We start from the raw sequence: 20,021 nt of genomic DNA, 5'->3' as shown, positions 1-20,021 counted from the left end.
AGGGGAGTTTTGGCACATCCACTAATAAGCAATAAATTCTTTACTAAGCATAGGTACCGCTAAGCACTACTAAGCATAAGCATATTTAGCTGACAAATGTCACAAATATACAATATGCAATTACATATACATGTACATAAATCTATGTAAAGCTATTCTTCCATAAGAAGTTAGAAGGTAGTTATGATGAAGAGGTGAAAATTCAAGATATGCAAGTGATGAATTCCAAATCATCATAAATCAACAAACATAGTCTCAGCCATCTGGCGTTAGAATAAGGAAATCAATTACCTATGAAAAGATCAATTTTCTTTAAGTCAAAGAAAAGAATTTTCTGCCTAGCCAGCCTACTTAGGAGGGTAGAGCAAATACGATGTAAGGGCTTGGTCGCGGGTTCGATTCGTGCTTTTACGCCGTCAATATTTATTTGATAATATTTAGATGGTTTTAATGATTGAAAGATTCAAAAAGGAACTAAGTTCGACAAAAGGAAATGAGTGGGAGATCGAGCGAAAGAAGTCACTTTAAGGTGATTTTTCTGCTCAACGAGTGAGCTTATAAGTGAGTGAGTTATTGCTTGTGCAATGTGCATGTGTGTCTCATTACTCTTATTCAGCTCATTGGTAAGGGACTTTGCGGCTTATCCATTGAGTATGAATAATTCAATTTATGGGTAGGGTGTTCGTGAGTTATTGAGTGTGTAAGAGTTATTAGTGACTGTCGCTGTATGAAGAAGTTCTTGTAGGATTATGTACGGGTATGAAGATATTTATGAGTTTATTATGACATTCACCTTCATTATGAATTCGACTCTAAGAAACAAGGGGAGAAAGAATAAAATGCCAGGAAGAAGAGAACAAAATACAAAGAGGTTTCGTAGATTCGTATAGAAGCTCAACCTTCAACCCATCCTTCAGGGCTGTTTGCCCCTACACCTAAACCTAAAGAGATTTACCTCAGTACGAACTTCGAAATCATCAGTGACAGTAGTTACGTATTACCTATACTTTTGGTCTCTCTTAAGGTTTCGCCTGGGGGGGAAGGGTGCTCCAAAATATAGACAGGGGGCTACTAGTAGATAACGAGGAAACTTGGTAATTGTTCCTGCGGGGATTGAATATACCTACACCAGTTTGTAGGTTTTTTTTTTTTCATAATAAAACAAGCACAGGGCGTTACTATGTTTCCATCTTGCCGCTTTATGCTTACAGCAAAGTTATTCACCTACATTAACTTCATTTTGAACCAAAATCGGTCAGGATTTTACATTCGCGTGGAATTTAATACAAAAGACTTGTAAGTTATAAGCTTTAAGTTTACTTAAAGTTTTACTTTCATACTTGAACTGAATTTGAGCTTTATAAATGTGAACTATTGTGAAACCCTACATAGATATCTCAGCAGTTGCCTATACGAGGTACTATAGTTTTTGCCACGGTAAACTTGGAATACCAAAGAAATGTCTTACTGAGTTGGAACAATATATCTTTTCAAACTTTTTTCAGAAACAATTTAAAAACATCTCGAGGCGATAAATAATAAGCAGTAAGCTGGCTTTATTGTAGGTTTTATCCTCGTTGGCGTAGTGGTCGAGACGCTCGCCTGGCAAACAGGAGGGCGTGGTTTCAATCCCAGCAGAGGTGTGGAATTTTATCCTTAATATATTTTGAGGATTTGACCACAATAATAGTAGTAGTAGCCTACTGCTGGAGTAAAGGGACTTTTCAGTCCTATGCGAGCAGTACAATTAAATTTGTAAGAAAAAAAACCTTCAGCAATCTCTCAGCTTGTGTTATCTTATCTTCAGTTCAAGAGCCCATTTGATATTAATTGAAGATTTGAAGACACTCTCCTTACAATAGGCAAATAGGCATCTATTAGAAAGTTGACTTCCATTCAAAGCTCGGCACTTTCCTGCCAATCCTGACCATTAAATTGGTAACAATAAAATTCAAATCAGACTGCCTATAATAGAATTGCTAATGTGTGTAATGTGTATGGTGCGTATGCCTGTAAAAAGGCGCAATTAAACCGAGGCAAAATGTAGCATGCTTCAGAGATTTTGAATTTGATGGACTTGGTCTTGAAGCAAGCTACATGTTGCCTTAAAACAGCGATTCCCAAACTAGGGTCCGCGGCCCCCAAATGGCAGCGAAGGATTTCCTTCGGGCCGCAAAGACCCCCTGAAAATCGCTTTCTGGTGAAGTTGAGTCACATAAAATGTAGTAAAGGGGCCGCGACGCCTTCACAATTGAAAAAAAAGGGGCAGCGAAAAAAAAAAAGTTTGGGAACAGCTGCCTTAAAACATGCTTCACTACAGCCTGCTGTCTCATTAACTCTTATTCAGCTCATTGGTAGGGACTTTGCGGCTTATCCATTGAGTATGAATAATTCAATTTATGGGTAGGGTGTTCGTGAGTTATTGAGTGTGTAAGAGTTATTAGTGACTGTCGCTGTATGAAGAAGTTCTTGTAGGATTATGTACGGGTATGAAGATATTTATGAGTTTATTATGACATTCACCTTCATTATGAATTCGACTCTAAGAAACAAGGGGAGAAAGAATAAAATGCCAGGAAGAAGAGAACAAAATACAAAGAGGTTTCGTAGATTCGTATAGAAGCTCAACCCATCCTTTAGGGCTGTTTGCCCCTAAACCTAAGATTAAGCAGGAATGGTACCTAATTAGGTACCTATGTACTATAGGGACCCAGGACCTAACTATGGAGTTCGATGAGATTGCTCCACCATAATTATTGCACAAATTCCACCGGAGATTAATTTGCCCTGATCTGTTTCATTGTTTCCATTGGTAGGTATACAAAAAGTTTCATTATTCCAATTTAATAAGTCCGGACGTAATGGAATTTCTCTCCCATATTATTATAGGTTATACAAAGGTGGCTTACACATTAGAGATATGACTGACATACGGTCATACGCTTACATATTGGTCATACATCACGTACGACTTACAAATTAAGGCGCTATTACACTGAAGCAACATGTTCTATTGTTACACATAAAAATCCATAGATTAGGTATCTATGTACTCATTTAGGTATTACAGCTGGCTCATTCTGACTCATTAAGCAGGAATGGTACCTAATTAGTGACCTATGTACTATAGGGACCCAGGACCTAACTATTGAGTTCGATGAGATTGCTCCACCATAACTATTGCACAAATTCCACCGGAGATTAATTTGCCCTGATCTGTTTCATTGTTTCCATTGGTATACAAAAAGTTTCATTATTCCAATTTAATAAGTCCGGACGTAATGGAATTTCTCTCCCATATTATTATAGGCTATACAAAGGTGGCTTACACATTAGAGATATGACTGACATACGGTCATACGCTTACATATTGGTCATACATCATGTACGACTTGCAAATTAAGGCGCTATTACACTGAAGCAACATGAAACAGGCTGTAGTGAAGCATGTTTTAAGGCAGCTGTTCCCAAACTTTTTTTTTTTTTTGCTGCCCCTTTTTTTCAATTGTGAAGGCGTCGCGGCCCCTTTACTACATTTTTTGTGACTCAACTTCACCAGAAGGCGATTTTCAGAGGGGGCTTTGGGGCCCGAAGGAAATCCTTCGCTGCCATTTGAGGGCCGCGGACCCTAGTTTGGGAATCGCTGTTTTAAGGCAACATGTAGCATTGTAGCTTGCTTCAAGACCAAGTCCATCAAATTCAAAATCTCTGAAGCATGCTACATTTTGCCTCAGTTTGATTGCGCCTTTTTACAGGCATACGCACCATACACATTACACACATTAGCAATTTTATTATAGGCAGACTGATTTGAATTTTATTGTTACCAATTTAATGGTCAGGATTGGCAGGAAAGTGCTGAGCTTTGAATGGAAGTCAACTTTCTTTTTAGGTACGAAAGATTTTGTATAAGCGTCCTGCCATTTGAGCCTCATTCTCAGAATTAACCACACCACTAAACTTGTGCAGGTACTACAAAGGAATTTCATTCTATCTGATTTGATCAAGCTTGAATTTCGTCAATAGACCATACGACCATATTAAAGGAAGAACGACCATATTAAAGGAAGAAATACTGAAACGAACTACCCATAAAGTTATCTATAAAACATAAAGTTCTATTGTTACACATAAAAATCCATAGATTAGGTATCTATGTACTCATTTAGGTATTACAGCTGGCTCATTCTGACTCATTAAGCAGGAAATTGTTACACATAAAAATCCATAGATTAGGTATCTATGTACTCATTTAGGTATTACAGCTGGCTCATTCTGACTCATTAAGCAGAAATGGTACCTAATTAGGTACCTATGTACTATAGGGACCCAGGACCTAACTATGGAGTTCGATGAGATTGCTCCACCATAATTATTGCATCTAGGTATAAAACATAAAGTTCTATTGTTACACATAAAAGTCCATAGATTAGGTATCTATGTACTCATTTAGGTATTACAACTGGCTCATTCTGACTCATTAAGCAGGAATGGTACCTAATTAGGTACCTATGTACTATAGGGACCCAGGACCTAACTATGGAGTTCGATGAGATTGCTCCACCATAATTATTGCACTTATACAAGGCTTTTGTATTAAATTCCACGCGAATGTAAAATCCTGACCGATTTTGGTTCAAAGTTAGCTTTATGTAGGTAAATAACTTTGCTGTAAGCATAAAGCGGCAAAATAGAAGCATAATAACGCCCTGTGCTTGTTTTATGAAAAAAAATCCTACAATAAAGCTAGCTTACTGCTTATTATTTATCGCCTCGAGATGTTTTTAAATTCTTTCTAAAAAAAAGTTTGAAAATTACAGCAAAAGGATCTGGAAACGTGTAGGTATTAATGATACTAATACTATAATATTTACATTCAGTGGTGGAGAGTAAGTAGAGCTTTAGGTGCTAGGGGGTTAGGTGCCACGTAGGCCAGGCATTCATGACAGATTATGCCTGACAAACATAAGCCTGTCAGGTAAAACTGTCATGCAAATCCTGACTTACCTGACGTGAGTGGGTGGCCTTACCTATACCCTACTTACGACACACTTGTCCTGAGTTTTATCCGATTTTTTTTCCGAATATCCTGTAGGCAAAGAAATTTAAATGAGTGGTCCTACTTTTAGGTACGAAAGATTTTGTATAAGCGTCCTGCCATTTGAGCCTCATTCTCAGAATTAACCACACCACTAAACTTGTACAGGTACTGCAAAGGAATTTCATTCTATCTGATTTGATCAAGCTTGAATTTCGTCAATAGATCATACGACCATATTAAAGGAAGAAATACTGAAACGAACTACCCATAAAGTTACCTATAAAACATAAAGTTCTATTGTTACACATAAAAATCCATAGATTAGATACCTATCTATGTACTCATTTAGGTATTACAGCTGGCTCATTCTGACTCATTAAGCAGAAATGGTACCTAATTAGGTACCTATGTACTATAGGGACCCAGGACCTAACTATGGAGTTCGATGAGATTGCTCCACCATAATTATTGCACAAATTCCACCGGAGATTAATTTGCCCTGATCTGTTTCATTGTTTCCATTGGTATACAAAAAGTTTCATTATTCCAATTTAATAAGTCCGGACGTAATGGAATTTCTCTCCCATATTATTATAGGCTATACAAAGGTGGCTTACACATTAGAGATATGACTGACATACGGTCATACGCTTACATATTGGTCATACATCATGTACGACTTGCAAATTAAGGCGCTATTACACTGAAGCAACATGAAACAGGCTGTAGTGAAGCATGTTTTAAGGCAGCTGTTCCCAAACTTTTTTTTTTTTTTGCTGCCCCTTTTTTTCAATTGTGAAGGCGTCGCGGCCCCTTTACTACATTTTTTGTGACTCAACTTCACCAGAAGGCGATTTTCAGAGGGGGCTTTGGGGCCCGAAGGAAATCCTTCGCTGCCATTTGAGGGCCGCGGACCCTAGTTTGGGAATCGCTGTTTTAAGGCAACATGTAGCATTGTAGCTTGCTTCAAGACCAAGTCCATCAAATTCAAAATCTCTGAAGCATGCTACATTTTGCCTCAGTTTGATTGCGCCTTTTTACAGGCATACGCACCATACACATTACACACATTAGCAATTTTATTATAGGCAGACTGATTTGAATTTTATTGTTACCAATTTAATGGTCAGGATTGGCAGGAAAGTGCCGAGCTTTGAATGGAAGTCAACTTTCTAATAGATGCCTATTTGCCTATTGTAAGGAGAGTGTCTTCAAATCTTCAATTAATATCAAATGGGCTCTTGAACTGAAGATAAGATAACACACGCTGAGAGATTGCTGAAGGTATTTTCTTACAAATTTAATTGTACTGCTCGCATAGGACTGAAAACTCCCTTTATTCCAGCAGTAGGCTACTACCTAAATACTATTATTGTGGTCAAATTCTCAAAATATATTGAGGATAAAATTCCACACCTCTGCTGGGATTGAAACCACGCCCTCCTGTTTGCCAGGCGAGCGTCTCGACCACTACGCCAACGAGGATAAAATAACACAGGGCTTGCCTCTCTCTTGTTCCAGATTCACAGCAAAGGTCTCAAGTTCGGTATGTACGAGGACTATGGCAACTACACATGCGCGGGATATCCCGGTATTCTGGGATACCTAGAACGGGATGCCTACAGCTTCGCTGAATGGAATGTGGACTACATCAAAATCGACGGCTGTTACTCGCACCCCAGTGATATGGACAGAGGTAAGACTACAAGTTATCCTAATTATCAGATTTCGCTCACGGCCAGACTAGTTAGCTTGTTTGGTAGCGCGTCTGCCTTGTAAGCGCTAGGCCGCAGATTCGATTCCCGCTCGGGGCAGATTTCATCCTGAACAGATAAGGTTCGTTCTCGGAACGGCTGGCTTTGTCCTATCCTGTCTTCCTTCTCTCTTTGATTTCGGGACGATAAGACCTTGGGCAGTTGCAGTTCCCTCTGCCAAACCTCTTGAAAAAAAGAATAATCAAAATTACCTCCTTTTTCTTTCCCTGGGAGGAAGCAAAGTGTTAAGTGTCACCTCACGGCACAAAGTCTCACTCTTGAAGACCTTTGTGACCTCGAAGGTAACCTATATTCCAGATTAGTATTCAATATACTCAGCTTTGATTGGCTGGCATGAGTCCTGTACACACGAGTTCCAAGTAAAACGTGATCTAGTTTATAGTCATTGAATATATCAATAGTACCTATATACATACTACCTATGTATAACTATACAACTATACATAGAGCCATGGACATTGAGTCTAACTAGAATGGTGTATACTATGTAGTACATAAATCAACTGTTTAGCAATGAACATGGTCATAGTTTGGTTCCTATGTAATAAATGTTACATAAATGATGCTGCCCGGTACAAGGAGATATAGGTATGTGCTCTGGTAGATACAGTATGGTCGAAAATGTGTAAACGGTAGTGGGCCAAGTCTCAAAAGTTGTTCTTAGAATACTTATCTATGATTAAGGAATTTTGGATCAGGCAAATGTTCTTTGCTTTCCTTGTGAGTTCCATTCCATTAAATAAGTTGATCTTTTTTTTATGATCACAAGAAGATTCACTTACGAGACAATCAACCCCTTTTCAAGAATTTGAAGGGGGGGTTAACGTTCCATGAATTTGAACCAAAAAAATGTCTCTAATTATATCCTTTAAAACCATATGTCCAGTTGCCATTGGTCAACTTACGTATCAGGTAGACCTGATCGGGTATACTTGTCAAGCCTACCTGATAGTGAGTGGCTGGCCTAATACCTACCTAGTCGTTATAAATAACACCTTATCTATCTTTTTCCTTTTTCTCAGCCAAACTTCACCTCTATTATCGAGCATTGCAATCTGTGGCGAAATTTCGACGACATCCAGGACTCTTGGCAAAGTTTGGAGAGCATCATCGACTACTATGGAAACAATCAGGACACCATTGTACCAAACGCTGGACCTGGCCATTGGAACGATCCTGACATGGTAAAATCTTACCTTGATTACGATTACAAATAGTTCAGTAAAGTTCCCTAAAAAATTCCCTCACAAATGTTTCAGTAAAGTTTAACTACAAAATAGCAAAGGAACTAGGAGGGAGATTGTAAAAGCCATGGATAGAAAATAATCAAAAATGTTGCGCACATTGCATACTTACGATAGATACCAGGCGTTCATACAAATTAAGTTTGAATAAAATAAGGCAGTAAGATACCCATTGTAGATCGTATCGTATACTCGCACTTCGTGCTCGAGAGAGGGGCTTCGCGTGTTCGCTACGCGGAGTTGCGTATACGGTCGCGCTGCGCGCTCCCGGAGCTTCGTGGTGTTATGCATGGGGTCGCGCTCCCTTGTTTACGGTCGCGCTGCGCGGTCTAAAGTTTAACTACAAATAGCAAAGGAGATTGTAAAAGCCATGGAGAGAAAATAATCAAAAATGTTGCGCACATTGCATACTTACGATAGATACCAGGCGTTCATACAAATTAAGTTTGAATAAATTGAATTGAATTCAATGTATACGGTCGCGCTGCGCGCTCCCGGGGCTTCGCGGGGTTGTGCATGTGGTCGCGCTACGCGCTCCCGGGGCTTTGCGGGGTGTGCAAAACTAATATCGTCCCTGAGTTTGGTCTGGAAGGAATGAAAAGGGAAACTGAAAACTAAAAGCGAGAGCAAAATATGAAACGTAGGAAAAGTTTTGCTGGCCTCAAAGTGTGTTCCCATTGAGTTGCGTATACGGTCGCGCTGCGCGCTCCCGGGGCTTCGCGGGGTTGTGCATGTGGTCGCGCTACGCGCTCCCGGGGCTTTGCGGGGTGTGCATGAGGTCGCGCTTCGCGCTCCCTTATCTTCACCCCTGAAAACTAATATCGTCCCTGAGTTTGGTCTCGAAGGAATGAAAAGGGAAACTGAAAACTAAGAGCGAGAGCAAAATATGAAACGTAGGAAAAGTTTTGCTGGCCTCAAAGTGTGTTCCCCGTGTATTTCTTATGGGGGGGGACTAAAAAACGTCAATATCTCGGGAACGGTTTGGAATATTTGGGGAGTTTCCGATTTTTCCCAGTATGTACAAAAAATAAGGAATCCAATGGTGAAAACCGCATCTTCCTAGCTCATCTAGAAGTAGGGAGTTTCCCAGTATGTACAAAAAATAAGGAATCCAATGGTGAAAACGGCATCTTCCTAGCTAATCTAGAAGTGGGTTAAAAATATTTCCCCTGTCCACAAATCGTTTCAGTTGATCATCGGAAACTTTGGCCTCAGCTACGAGCAATCCAAAACTCAGATGGCCATGTGGAAATTATTTCCCCTGTCCACAAATCGTTTCAGTTGATCATCGGAAACTTTGGCCTCAGCTACGAGCAATCCAAAACTCAGATGGCCATGTGGGGGGAGTTTCCGATTTTTCCCAGTATGTACAAAAAATAAGGAATCCAATGGTGAAAACGGCATCTTCCTAGCTCATCTGTGGGTTAAAATTATTTCCCCTGTCCACAAATGGTTTCAGTTGATCATCGGAAACTTTGGCCTCAGCTACGAGCAATCCAAAACTCAGATGGCCATGTGGGCCATCCTGGCTGCTCCTCTCCTTATGTCTGTGGATTTGAGAACCATCCGGCCAGAATACAAGGCTATCCTGCAAAACCGCAAGATCATCGCTGTCGATCAGGACCCACTGGGAATTCAAGGACGAAGAATCTACAAGGTGAGCCTAAGGAAAACTGATTTCAATTATTAGGGATATAAAAAAAAATTGCTCACTGCGACGACCGGTAGGCAAATTGTCTAGCTAAGGATAGCTGTGAGGCTATAAACAAGGAGGAGAACTGACAGTAAACCCTAACCAGCTAGCTTGCAGTTTTCAACCCTCTCCTCATGTCTGTGGATTTGAGAACCATCCGGCCGGAGTACAAGGCCATCCTGCAGAACCGCAAGATCATCGCTGTCGATCAGGACCCACTGGGAATTCAAGGACGAAGAATCTACAAGGTGAGCCTGAGGAAAACTGAGTTCAATTAGGGATATAAAAAAGATTGCCCACTGGGACGATCGGTAGACAAATTGTGTGGCTAGGGAACGTTGAAAGGATAGCTATGAGGCTATAAACAAGGAGGAGAAAAGTAAACCCTAACCAGCTAGCTTGCAGTTTTCAAAGGGTTCTCTCTGCTTTTAAAGAATAAGCACAAGTCCTCACAATACGATGGTTGACTGCGGTTCAGGATGAGCCAATTAAACATGGCTAGAGACTATCACCCCGCTGTATGGCAGGGAAAATAGAAAAAAGGAATTTTAACTTAGTTGGTAGTGCGTCTGCCTTATAAGCGCTGGGCCGCGGGTTCGATTCCCACCCGGGGCGGATTTTATCCTGATGAATTCGATCCACTCTTCTGGAAATTGAACTGGAACTCTCTGCGCTCCACGGCAATCGGATTTCCACTCTGCTATAAAAGAAGGAAATACTCACCTAATTCTTCACTATCTGCCCGATCGTCACTCAGGTAGCCTTTAGACCACTCTTCTGGAAATTGAACTGGAACTCTCTGCGCTCCGCGCCAATCGGATTTCCACTCTGCTATAAAAGAAGGAAATACTCACCTAATTCTTCACTATCTGCCCGATCGTCACTCAGGTAGCCTTTAGACATGTGAGATATTTGTGACTTTTTTCCACTCTTCTGCAAATTGAACTGGAACTCTCTGCGCTCCGCGGCAATCAGATTTCCACTCTGCTATAAAAGAAGGAAATACTCACCTAATTCTTCACTATCTGCCCGATCGTCACTCAGGTAGCCTTTAGAGGAGGACCGGCCACTGGACCTCCTTGAGTCTGGCCTTCCACTGCTGCCTACCCTGGCCCTCACATCCTTGGCCTTCTCAGCTTTCTTCAAATCCAGAGCGTAGTCTGTGGCCTCCTTCAGTCCTAGGTCTTGACAGAGACGGACTAGGAATTTCAAACCTGATAGAAAGAGAGAAATAATCAATAAAATTTATCGACTTAATGCCCAAATTTTGGGTTGCCCAAACGACACAGCATACTTCTCAGACAAAATTGTTACTTTTTTCGGGTTTTAACGACCAGGAAAAGCTAGCAGCACTCGATTGCCCAGATGGTCAATTGGTCACCCATCCAAGTACTAACCATGGACACGCTATGTTTCTTAACTTCAGGGGTCCAACATTCAACTAAGATTTTCCCTTTATTCATCAATCATCACCTTCTGATGTTGAAAGTTTGAAACGGGGATTAACCCTAGAAGCGTAAGGCTGTGTCCACACACAGTCGACGCCGTCGATCGATGTCGCGGTCGACTGAAACCTTGAAAAGATGCCTCTAACTAATAAGGTCTTATCGTCCCGAAATCTAAGAGAGATTGAAGACAGGATAGTAGAAAGCCTGCCGTTCCGAGAACGAATATTATCCAGAGGGAACTGTAACTAATAAGGTCTTATCGTCCCGAAATCTAAGAGAGATTGAAGACAAGATAGTAGAAAGCCTGCCGTTCCGAGAACGAATATTATCCGTTCAGGATTAGATCCGCCCAAGGCCTAGTGCTTACAAGGCAGACGAGGTACCGACCAAGCTAACCAGGCTGGCACCTTTAGGTTCAATTCAATTCAATCAAAACTTATTGTATTGTTAATACACATTACAGACAACTTTATGTACATAAAACATTTGACATACAAAAAAAAACTCACACTCAATATTATCCGGGTACTTGGCATACACTTGCTTGTAGATATCCAGCGCCGTCTGGTAATTGCCACACCGTAAAACTCACACTCAATATTATCCGGGTACTTGGCATACACTTGCTTGTAGATATCCAGCGCCGTCTGGTAATTGCCACACCGTATGTGTCCATTTGTCCAAGCATAGTTGATCGACGACGATGACGAGACGTATTTTCAGACTTTTCTTGTTTCTTGAAGACTTCTCTTGTTTCTTGAAGACTTCTCTGAAGAGAACTCAATGTCATGTCAGATGACATTCTCACCAAATTATGTCCTGTCAGATGACATGGCAATCTTCTCATGACCTATCATACTTAAGTACCTATCATAATAATATGAAAGGGATGCGAATTGTCACAAAGGAAAGGGAAATGGTTTATCATACAGTTGTCATAATAAGTCCTTCACATGATGTATAGCTTATGGGGACAGATGCAACCAAGATACCTAGTTAGCTGGAAAAAGAGATAAATGATAAGGTGTGCCCAAACATAGTTAATCGATTTAAAACGATAAGGTGTGCCCAAACATAGTTGATCGATTTAAAACCATAAGATGTGTCCAAGCATAGTAACTATTGATTGACTGTTGATTGACGACGATGACGAGACGTATTTTCAGACTTTTCTTGTTTCTTGAAGACTTCTCTGAAGAGAACTCAATGTCATGTCAGATGACATTCTCACCAAATTATGTCCTGTCAGATGACATGGCAATCTTCTCATGACCTATCATACTTACTTAAGTACATATCATAATAATATGAAAGGGATGCGAATTGTCACAAAGGAAAAGGAAATGGTTTATCATACAGTTGTCATAATAAGTCCTTCACATGATGTATAGCTTATGGGGACAGATGCAACCAAGATACCTAGTTATAGTAGGTATCATGTGAGAAACAATAAAATCATATTAGCTACCGATTTATCCAGAATCTAGGTACTTAGTTATTACTTCTTACATGGTATGCGACTTTCGTTGTGTTGTTGTTACTTGGTGCCTAGGTAGGTGTTATTACAAAATAAGTATTGTATGGTGCTTGTGACAAAACAAAAATTAGTTGGTTATACCAGCCTATATTGAGGTGTCGACCGGACTGTCGATCGATGTCGACTGAACCGTCTACACTGCCTCGACAACACAGATTCACCTCGTCTCGTCTTGTCTCGTCTCGTTTCATAGTTTGCCAACCTAGTTAGCTTGGAGGTTAGCCGGGTTAGCGCGTCTGCCTTGTAAGGAAAAGGTCTTCATAGTTTGCTAGACTAGTTAGCTTGGAGGTTAGCCGGGTTAGCGCGTCTGCCTTGTAAGGAAAAGGTCCCGGGTTCGATTCCCGCCCGAGGCGAAATTTACCCTCAACAGATAAGGTATCCTATCCTCTTCTCTTCGATTTCGGGACGATAAACCCAGTTACAGGAGACAGTTCCCAATATCATACATATTAAAAAAATAAATAAATCATAGTTTGTTTTAGGTGCAAAGTATATTAAATTTCCTACACAAACATACTTTTCTTCCGCTTTAGGAGATCGCGTTGACAGCTCTGGGCGACTCGCTGCCTGGTTGAGAGGATCGAAGATATTCCTGGTCTTATTGGTGGATGTGTAGCCCGCACCGCGCACCCCCGTCATTGGGCGACTGATGGTCATCTCACTGCCAGACACGACTGGTTTAGGAGATCGCGTTGACAGCTCTGGGCGACTCGCTGCCTGGTTGAGAGGATCGAAGATATTCCTGGTCTTATTCGTGGATGTGTAGCCCGCACCGCGCACCCCCGTCATTGGGCGACTGATGGTCATCTCACTGCCAGACACGACTGACTGAAAATAACAGGCGAGTTGTACGTGTCTGCGGCGCAGGCCTCCTCTGCCATTTTCTCTGCCTGTTCTACCTCACCTTGCTGAAACAGAGTACGTCTCAGTAAGAAGTCATCGATCATCGCAGAAAAGAGGGTCAGAGCTATGATCAGTGCTCCGTTGAGGACGCTTCTATTCATTAGCATGGTTTCTTTTTCTCTTGGGTCGGGACTAGCCTATGGTTGATGGTCTGTACCCCATTGTGGACGCCTACTAAGTGTACTGCAAAACAGTCAACAGATTCTCAAGATAAATCGGTACTTCACTAGTAGGTAGGTACTGAAACTCAGAACTCACCAGAAAATAGATGAACGACAAATTCGTAGCGGCTGAGCTGGTCATTTCATCGCAAGACTTCAACACGTCCACTGCTTGGCTCACGTCATTCATTCGGAGGAATGTCACTGCCTTGTTAATCTCCAAATCTTGAGCTAGAGAAGAGTGTGCTGAATTTCGGATGCTTTGAACACACCTGAGCAGAATCCAAACATTTTCTTATAAGTTTCATAGAGGGAACTGTAACTGCTAAGGTCTTATCATCCCGAAAGCCAAGAGAAAAGAAAGACAGGATAGAAGAAAGCCAGCCGTTCCGAGAACGAACATTATCCGTTCAGGATAAAATCCGCCCCAGGAGGGAATCAAACGCGCGTCCTCGCGCTTACAAGGCAGACGCGTTACCCTCAAAGTTAACTAGGCCGGCAATATATTCCTCCTTTAGTGGATAGGCCAAAAGAACGAAGATTTCGAATATATTATTATGTGCCGACCTACGACTTACCTTATTCATGATTCAAATTAAGATTAACAGTGCTCCAGATTACAAGTGGAAAGAAGTGAAAGACTTACCAATTGTAGCCATTGCTGAAATTGTCTTCAATGCTAGGCGCAATCAGTTTGGCCGAAGTCAGAATACATTTCTCAGCCTCATGTTTCATTTCCCGGTGTAGCTGACTAAGGGCATCGTTGCGAACCGCTTCTAGGAGTAGATTCTCATTGACATCCGACTGTGGAAGGAAAGGGTCCCGAAGGAAATCAAATCAATCAAATCGTGAATTTATTTGTTTTAAAGCAGAGCCTTATCACAACTTTTGTGGATATCACCGATTTACTAAGTGCTTCCTTCGCAATCGATTTCCATCTTTCAATAATAATTTTTACACTGGTAATGCCGCAGGTGGACGCTACTCGATTAAAGTACCTAGCAACTCAATTGTCCTCACGAGGCTGAGTGAGCCAAGCGCAGAGCCGAAAAAACTTCGACCCCGCAGGGAATTGAACCCGGGACCTCCGGCGTGCAAGCCTAATGTGATACCCACTCGGCCACGGAGGTTGGCTCCGAAGGATTTTTATTCAACTTTGTTAATTTCTTTATTATTGTCAGAAGACTTTTATCCTAGATGTCAGAAGACTTTATCCTAGATGACATTAGACTCTCTTTTAATTATTCTGATATTCTGAATTTGATTGTAGTTTTTGAACTGAAGAACGCCCAACAATCAAGGAACACGAAGTTCATAGATGCTAATGCGGACCGCCCGGCCCAAGGCCGTATAAAAAATGTTATTGAGGGGTTGGGAGGGCAAGAGTCCAAAATGCTATGTACCGGGGGGTGCTCCAAATTTTCGGAGTTCGACCCATAGTAAAAGAGCAAAAATGAAGCCAATAAGGCCCTGGCACTGCCCAATAATGGTCATTTCAACCATAGGCGGTTCTTGCCTAAATTTTTGGGGGGGCTTGATTTTGAAGGTACACCTTCAAAATTTTGATTTAGCTTTATGTAAAAAATCTGGTGTGAACATTACACGACTTTCCTTATCCTATTGAATGATGCTTATTTGAGTATTATTTTACCCTAACTTTTACCATATCTCTAACCGTTTAGTCGGTATAGCTGAAAACCGCCAAAAAACGGTCGAAATCCGTCCAAAAGTGGTCAAAATACCATGTGCAATAACTAAATAGAGAACTCACCACTCAACGGCCTGTTCTACATCACCAGTGATCTCATAAAGGGATGCTATCTGATACAGAACTTCTGGCATGCTGGGCACGATGGCCTGCAACTTGTGAAAACACTCGAGAGAGTCCGAGTATTCGTTGAGGTGCTTGTGTGCAAGACCTAACAGAGGAACAAATGTTTGAAAGAATTATTAATTATAATTATGTACCTAATCTGAGATGGCGAGCCTAGTTAGCTCGGTGGGTAACGCGTCTACCTTGTAAGCGTTAGGCCGCGGGTTCGATTCCCGCCCGAGGCGGATTTTATCCTGAACGGATAATGTTCGTTCTCGGAACGGCTGGCTTTCTTCTATCCCCAGCCTAGTTAGCTCGGTGTGTAGCGCGTCTGCCTTGTAAGCGTTAGGCCGCGGGTTCGATTCCCGCCCGCGGCGGATTTTATCCTGAACGGATAATGTTCGTTCTCGGAACGGCTGGCTTTCTTCTATCCCGTCTCCCTTCTCTCTTCGATTTCGGGACGATAAGACCTTAGTAGTTACAGTTCCCTCTGTCAAACCTCTTTGAAAAAAAAACCTTACCTAGGTTGTACAGGGCTTCAATACAAGTAGCATCGTTGTCCAAAGCGTGGACATACAGCTCCTTGCCCTTGACATAATCCTCTCTAGCCATAGCACAATTACCCAGGTTGACAAAAGCTGCTGAGTTGTACGTGTCTGCGGTGCAGGCCTCCTCTGCCATTTTCTCTGCCTGTTCTACCTCACCTTGCTGAAACAGAGTACGTCTCAGTAAGGAGTCATCGATCATCGCAGAAAAGAGGGTCAGAGCTATGATCAGTGCTCCGTTGAGGACGCTTCTGTTCATTAGCATGTTTTGTTTTTCTCCTGGGTCGGGACTAGGCTATGGTTGATGGTCTGTACTCCATTGTGGACGCCTACTAAGTGTACTGCAACACAGTCAACAGATTCTCAAGATAAATCGTTACTTCACTAGTAGGTAGGTACTGAAACTCAGAACTCACCAGAAAATAGATGAACGACAAATTGGTAGCGGCTGAGCTGGTCATTTCATCGCAAGACTTCAACACGTCCACTGCTTGGCTCACGTCATTCATTCGGAGGAATGTCACTGCCTTGTTAATCTCCAAATCTTGAGCTAGAGAAGAGTGTGCTGAATTTCGGATGCTTTGAACACACCTGAGCAGAATTCAAACATTTTCTTTTAAATAAGTTTCATAGAGGGAACTGTAACTGCAGACCTTAGCATCCCGAAAGCCAAGAGAAAAGAAAGACAGGATAGAAGAAAGCCAGCCGTTCCGAGAAAGAACCTTATCCGTTCAGGATAAAATCCGCCCCGGGAGGGAATCAAATGCGCGTGCTAGCGCTTACAAGGCAGACACGTTACCCTCCAAGCTAACTAGGCTGGCAATATATTCCTCCTTTAGTGGATGTGTCGAAGGAAAGATTTCGAATATGTTATGTGCCGACCTAGACCTTATTTATGATTCAAATCAATATTAACAGTGCTCCAGATTATAAGTGGAAAGAAGTGAAAGCCTTACCAATTGTAGCCATTGCTGAAATTGTCCTCAATGCTGGGAGCAATCAGTTTGGCCGAAGTCAGAATACATTTCTCAGCCTCATGTTTCATTTCCCGGTGTAGCTGACTAAGGGCATCGTTGCGAACCGCTCTGGCATTTTTTTTCCTCAAAAGAGGAAATAATAAAAGGGAAAAGAATATTGCACAATACTTACTCCTGTACCATGTGTCATCCTGATTGTCAGGTCTACCTGATAGTGAGAAGCTGGCCTTAGTTGAAGCGCCTAATAATGGAGGAAAGAATGCTAATTAAAGTACGTGATACCTACTTTACATAGGTAGTATCCTACTATAAATACCTATTAATGTTCTGTTACCAAATAAAGAAAGTATTTGTCTAAAAAAAGTCAAAATTCCTGAGGCAATACCGAAAAGGTGAGTATCCTACAGTAAATACCTATTAATGTTCTGTTACCAAATAAAGAAAGTATTTGTCTAAAAAAAGTCAAAATTCCTGAGGCAATACCGAAAAGGTGAGCTCAATATTGTGTGAGTCAGCATGGCCAAACTGTTCCTGCAGCTTGATCAGCACTCTTTCCTTATTGGACGCAAGCTTGGCCTTCTCCAATGCTGCCTTGAAGTCCTGGTTGCGCGCGCAGATGCAGGATTCGTCGATAAGGCCGATTATTTCCTGCTCCATCCTTTCGAACTTCTCTTCTGGTCTGGAAAAAGAGACAGATAAATGGATCTGGAAAAAGAGATAAATGATAAGGTGTGTTCAAACATAGTTAATCGATTTAAAACCATAAGATGTGTCCAAGCATAGTTGATCGACGACGATGACGAGACGTATTTTCAGACTTTTCTTGTTTCTTGAAGACTTCTCTGAAGAGGTGTGTCCAATCATAGTTGATCGATTTAAAACGATAAGATGTGTCCAAGCATAGTTGATCGATTTAAAACGATAAGATGTGTCCAAGTCCAAGCATAGTTGATCGATTTAAAACGATAAGGTGTGTCGGAGAGAGAAACAATCAATAAAATTTATCGACTTAATGCCCAAATTTGGGGTTGCCCAAACGACACAGCATACTTCTCAGACAAAATTGTTACTTTTTTCCAAGAGGTTTTATAGAGGGAACTGTAACTAATAAGGTCTTATCGTCCCGAAATCTAAGAGAGATTGAAGACAGGATAGTAGAAAGCCTGCCGTTCCGAGAACGAATATTATCCGTGGATGTGCCAATAATAGGGTCGATATAATGAGACCTTTCCATCTTTCCTTTATAATTATTATCTATCTCATTTCCAATTAATTTATCTATTACCAGGGAAAATAAAGTTTCAAGTTTGCCGGATACCATTCTACCTCTGTACTGTATTGATCTATCCTGGTGTGTCCTATTGTGCTTTGTGCTATTCTTGTAAAGCAATATCAAGGTCCAAGCTACTCTCTAAGCCCATTATCTATTACATGGAGATCAGTATGATAAATAGCTCTCTAATGGTATCGGTCCGTTTTGCAGATCGCCCAGAAATGATTGAAAATATCGGTGAAAAATAAATACCTATAGTTTGGTTAAAAGTGTGGAAATGGCCGTTCTTCACTGGTGTAGGTATATTCAATCCCCGCAGGAACACTTACCAAGTTTCCTCGTTACCTACTAGTAGCCCCCTGTCTATAATTTGGAGCACCCTTCCCCCCTCAGGCGAAACCTTAAGAGGGAACAAAAGTATAGGTAATACGTAACTACTTTTTTTTTCAAGAGGTTTAACAGAGGGAACTGTAACTGCTATGGTCTTATCGTCCCGAAATCGAAGAGAGAAGGAAGACAGGATAGGCAGTTATGATTTTTTTCTTTATTTTCTTAGATTTCATAATAGCTGATTAGTATAGTTGGTAGGTAGGTACCCTTCTATGGTATACCAACACTTACAGGTCATATGCAAAAAAGAATTTCAAATACTAGTCATTATGTTATAATTTGCAGTATTAAGCTCACTGCCTATTATGCAAATAAAGCTACAAATTGTATAGTTCTTGTAATATATTGTTCCAACTCAGTAAGACATTTCTTTGGTATTCCAAGTTTACCATGGCAAAAACTATAGTACCTCGTATAGGCAACTGGCAACTGCTGAGATATCTATGTAGGGTTTCACAATAGTTCACATTTATTTATAAAGCTCAAATTCAGTTCAAGTCTGAAAGTAAAACTTTAAGTAAACTTATAGCTTATAACTTAATAATAATAATAATAATAGACTCTTGAGTGGAAGGTAACCACTAGGCGAGGTTAACGCCGGAGGCGTTTTCTACCACCTAACCCTATTCTCGCGGACGGCGAAGTTTTTATCATTATGGTATGCAAATTTCGTACAAATAAACAATCAGCTTGAAAACATATACATAGGAGGTACTTACGGCAATATTTTTTCCGCTTTGAATGCTGATGAGGTGAGAGGTAAAAGTGTGAGCATTAAGCGTCATAGTATAGGTTAGGCCTTAAGGTCAGGACAGTCTAGTTAGCCTGAAGGGTAGCGTACTTGTCTTGTAAGTGCTAGGTCGCTGCTTCGAATCCCGCTCGGTCTGAAATTTATCATCTAGCGGTAGCAGATCTAGGTCTGTCTGATGCTCTGACCGTGAGAGTGGCCGGCACTAAGGTGATAAGGTTCGTTCTCGGAACGACTGGCTTTCTCCTGTCCACCTTCTCTACAATATCGGGACGACATCGACAAGACCTCCGTTATTATACCTACATAGTTCCCTCTATCAACAAACCTCTATTCCTCCATCGACCACATTTGTTTTGGTTGATATCTAATTTTCTATCGTCTTCTGTTTTCAGGTTACCCCGAATTCGGCTACTGGCTGAACAGGACAGGCAAGAAAATGGTTTACTCTTGGAGTTGGCCAGTATACCAGA

General features: G+C 41.2%; 1 protein-coding gene across 1 annotated transcript in view; it reads left to right on the top strand.

The window, feature by feature from the left end:
• Positions 1 to 20,021, top strand: part of LOC103524481 (alpha-N-acetylgalactosaminidase) — a 47,694-nt gene that overhangs the window by 13,595 nt on the left and 14,078 nt on the right. The window contains 3 exon segments of the mRNA XM_008489495.3: positions 6,563 to 6,795; positions 7,796 to 8,000; positions 9,520 to 9,717. Coding sequence (XP_008487717.1) covers positions 6,563 to 6,795; positions 7,796 to 8,000; positions 9,520 to 9,717 — 636 coding nt within the window.

Source organism: Diaphorina citri, unplaced genomic scaffold (assembly GCF_000475195.1).
Source record: "Diaphorina citri unplaced genomic scaffold, Diaci psyllid genome assembly version 1.1 scaffold101, whole genome shotgun sequence".
NCBI lineage: Eukaryota > Metazoa > Arthropoda > Insecta > Hemiptera > Psyllidae > Diaphorina > Diaphorina citri.
This window is presented reverse-complemented; position numbering and strand designations above follow the sequence as displayed.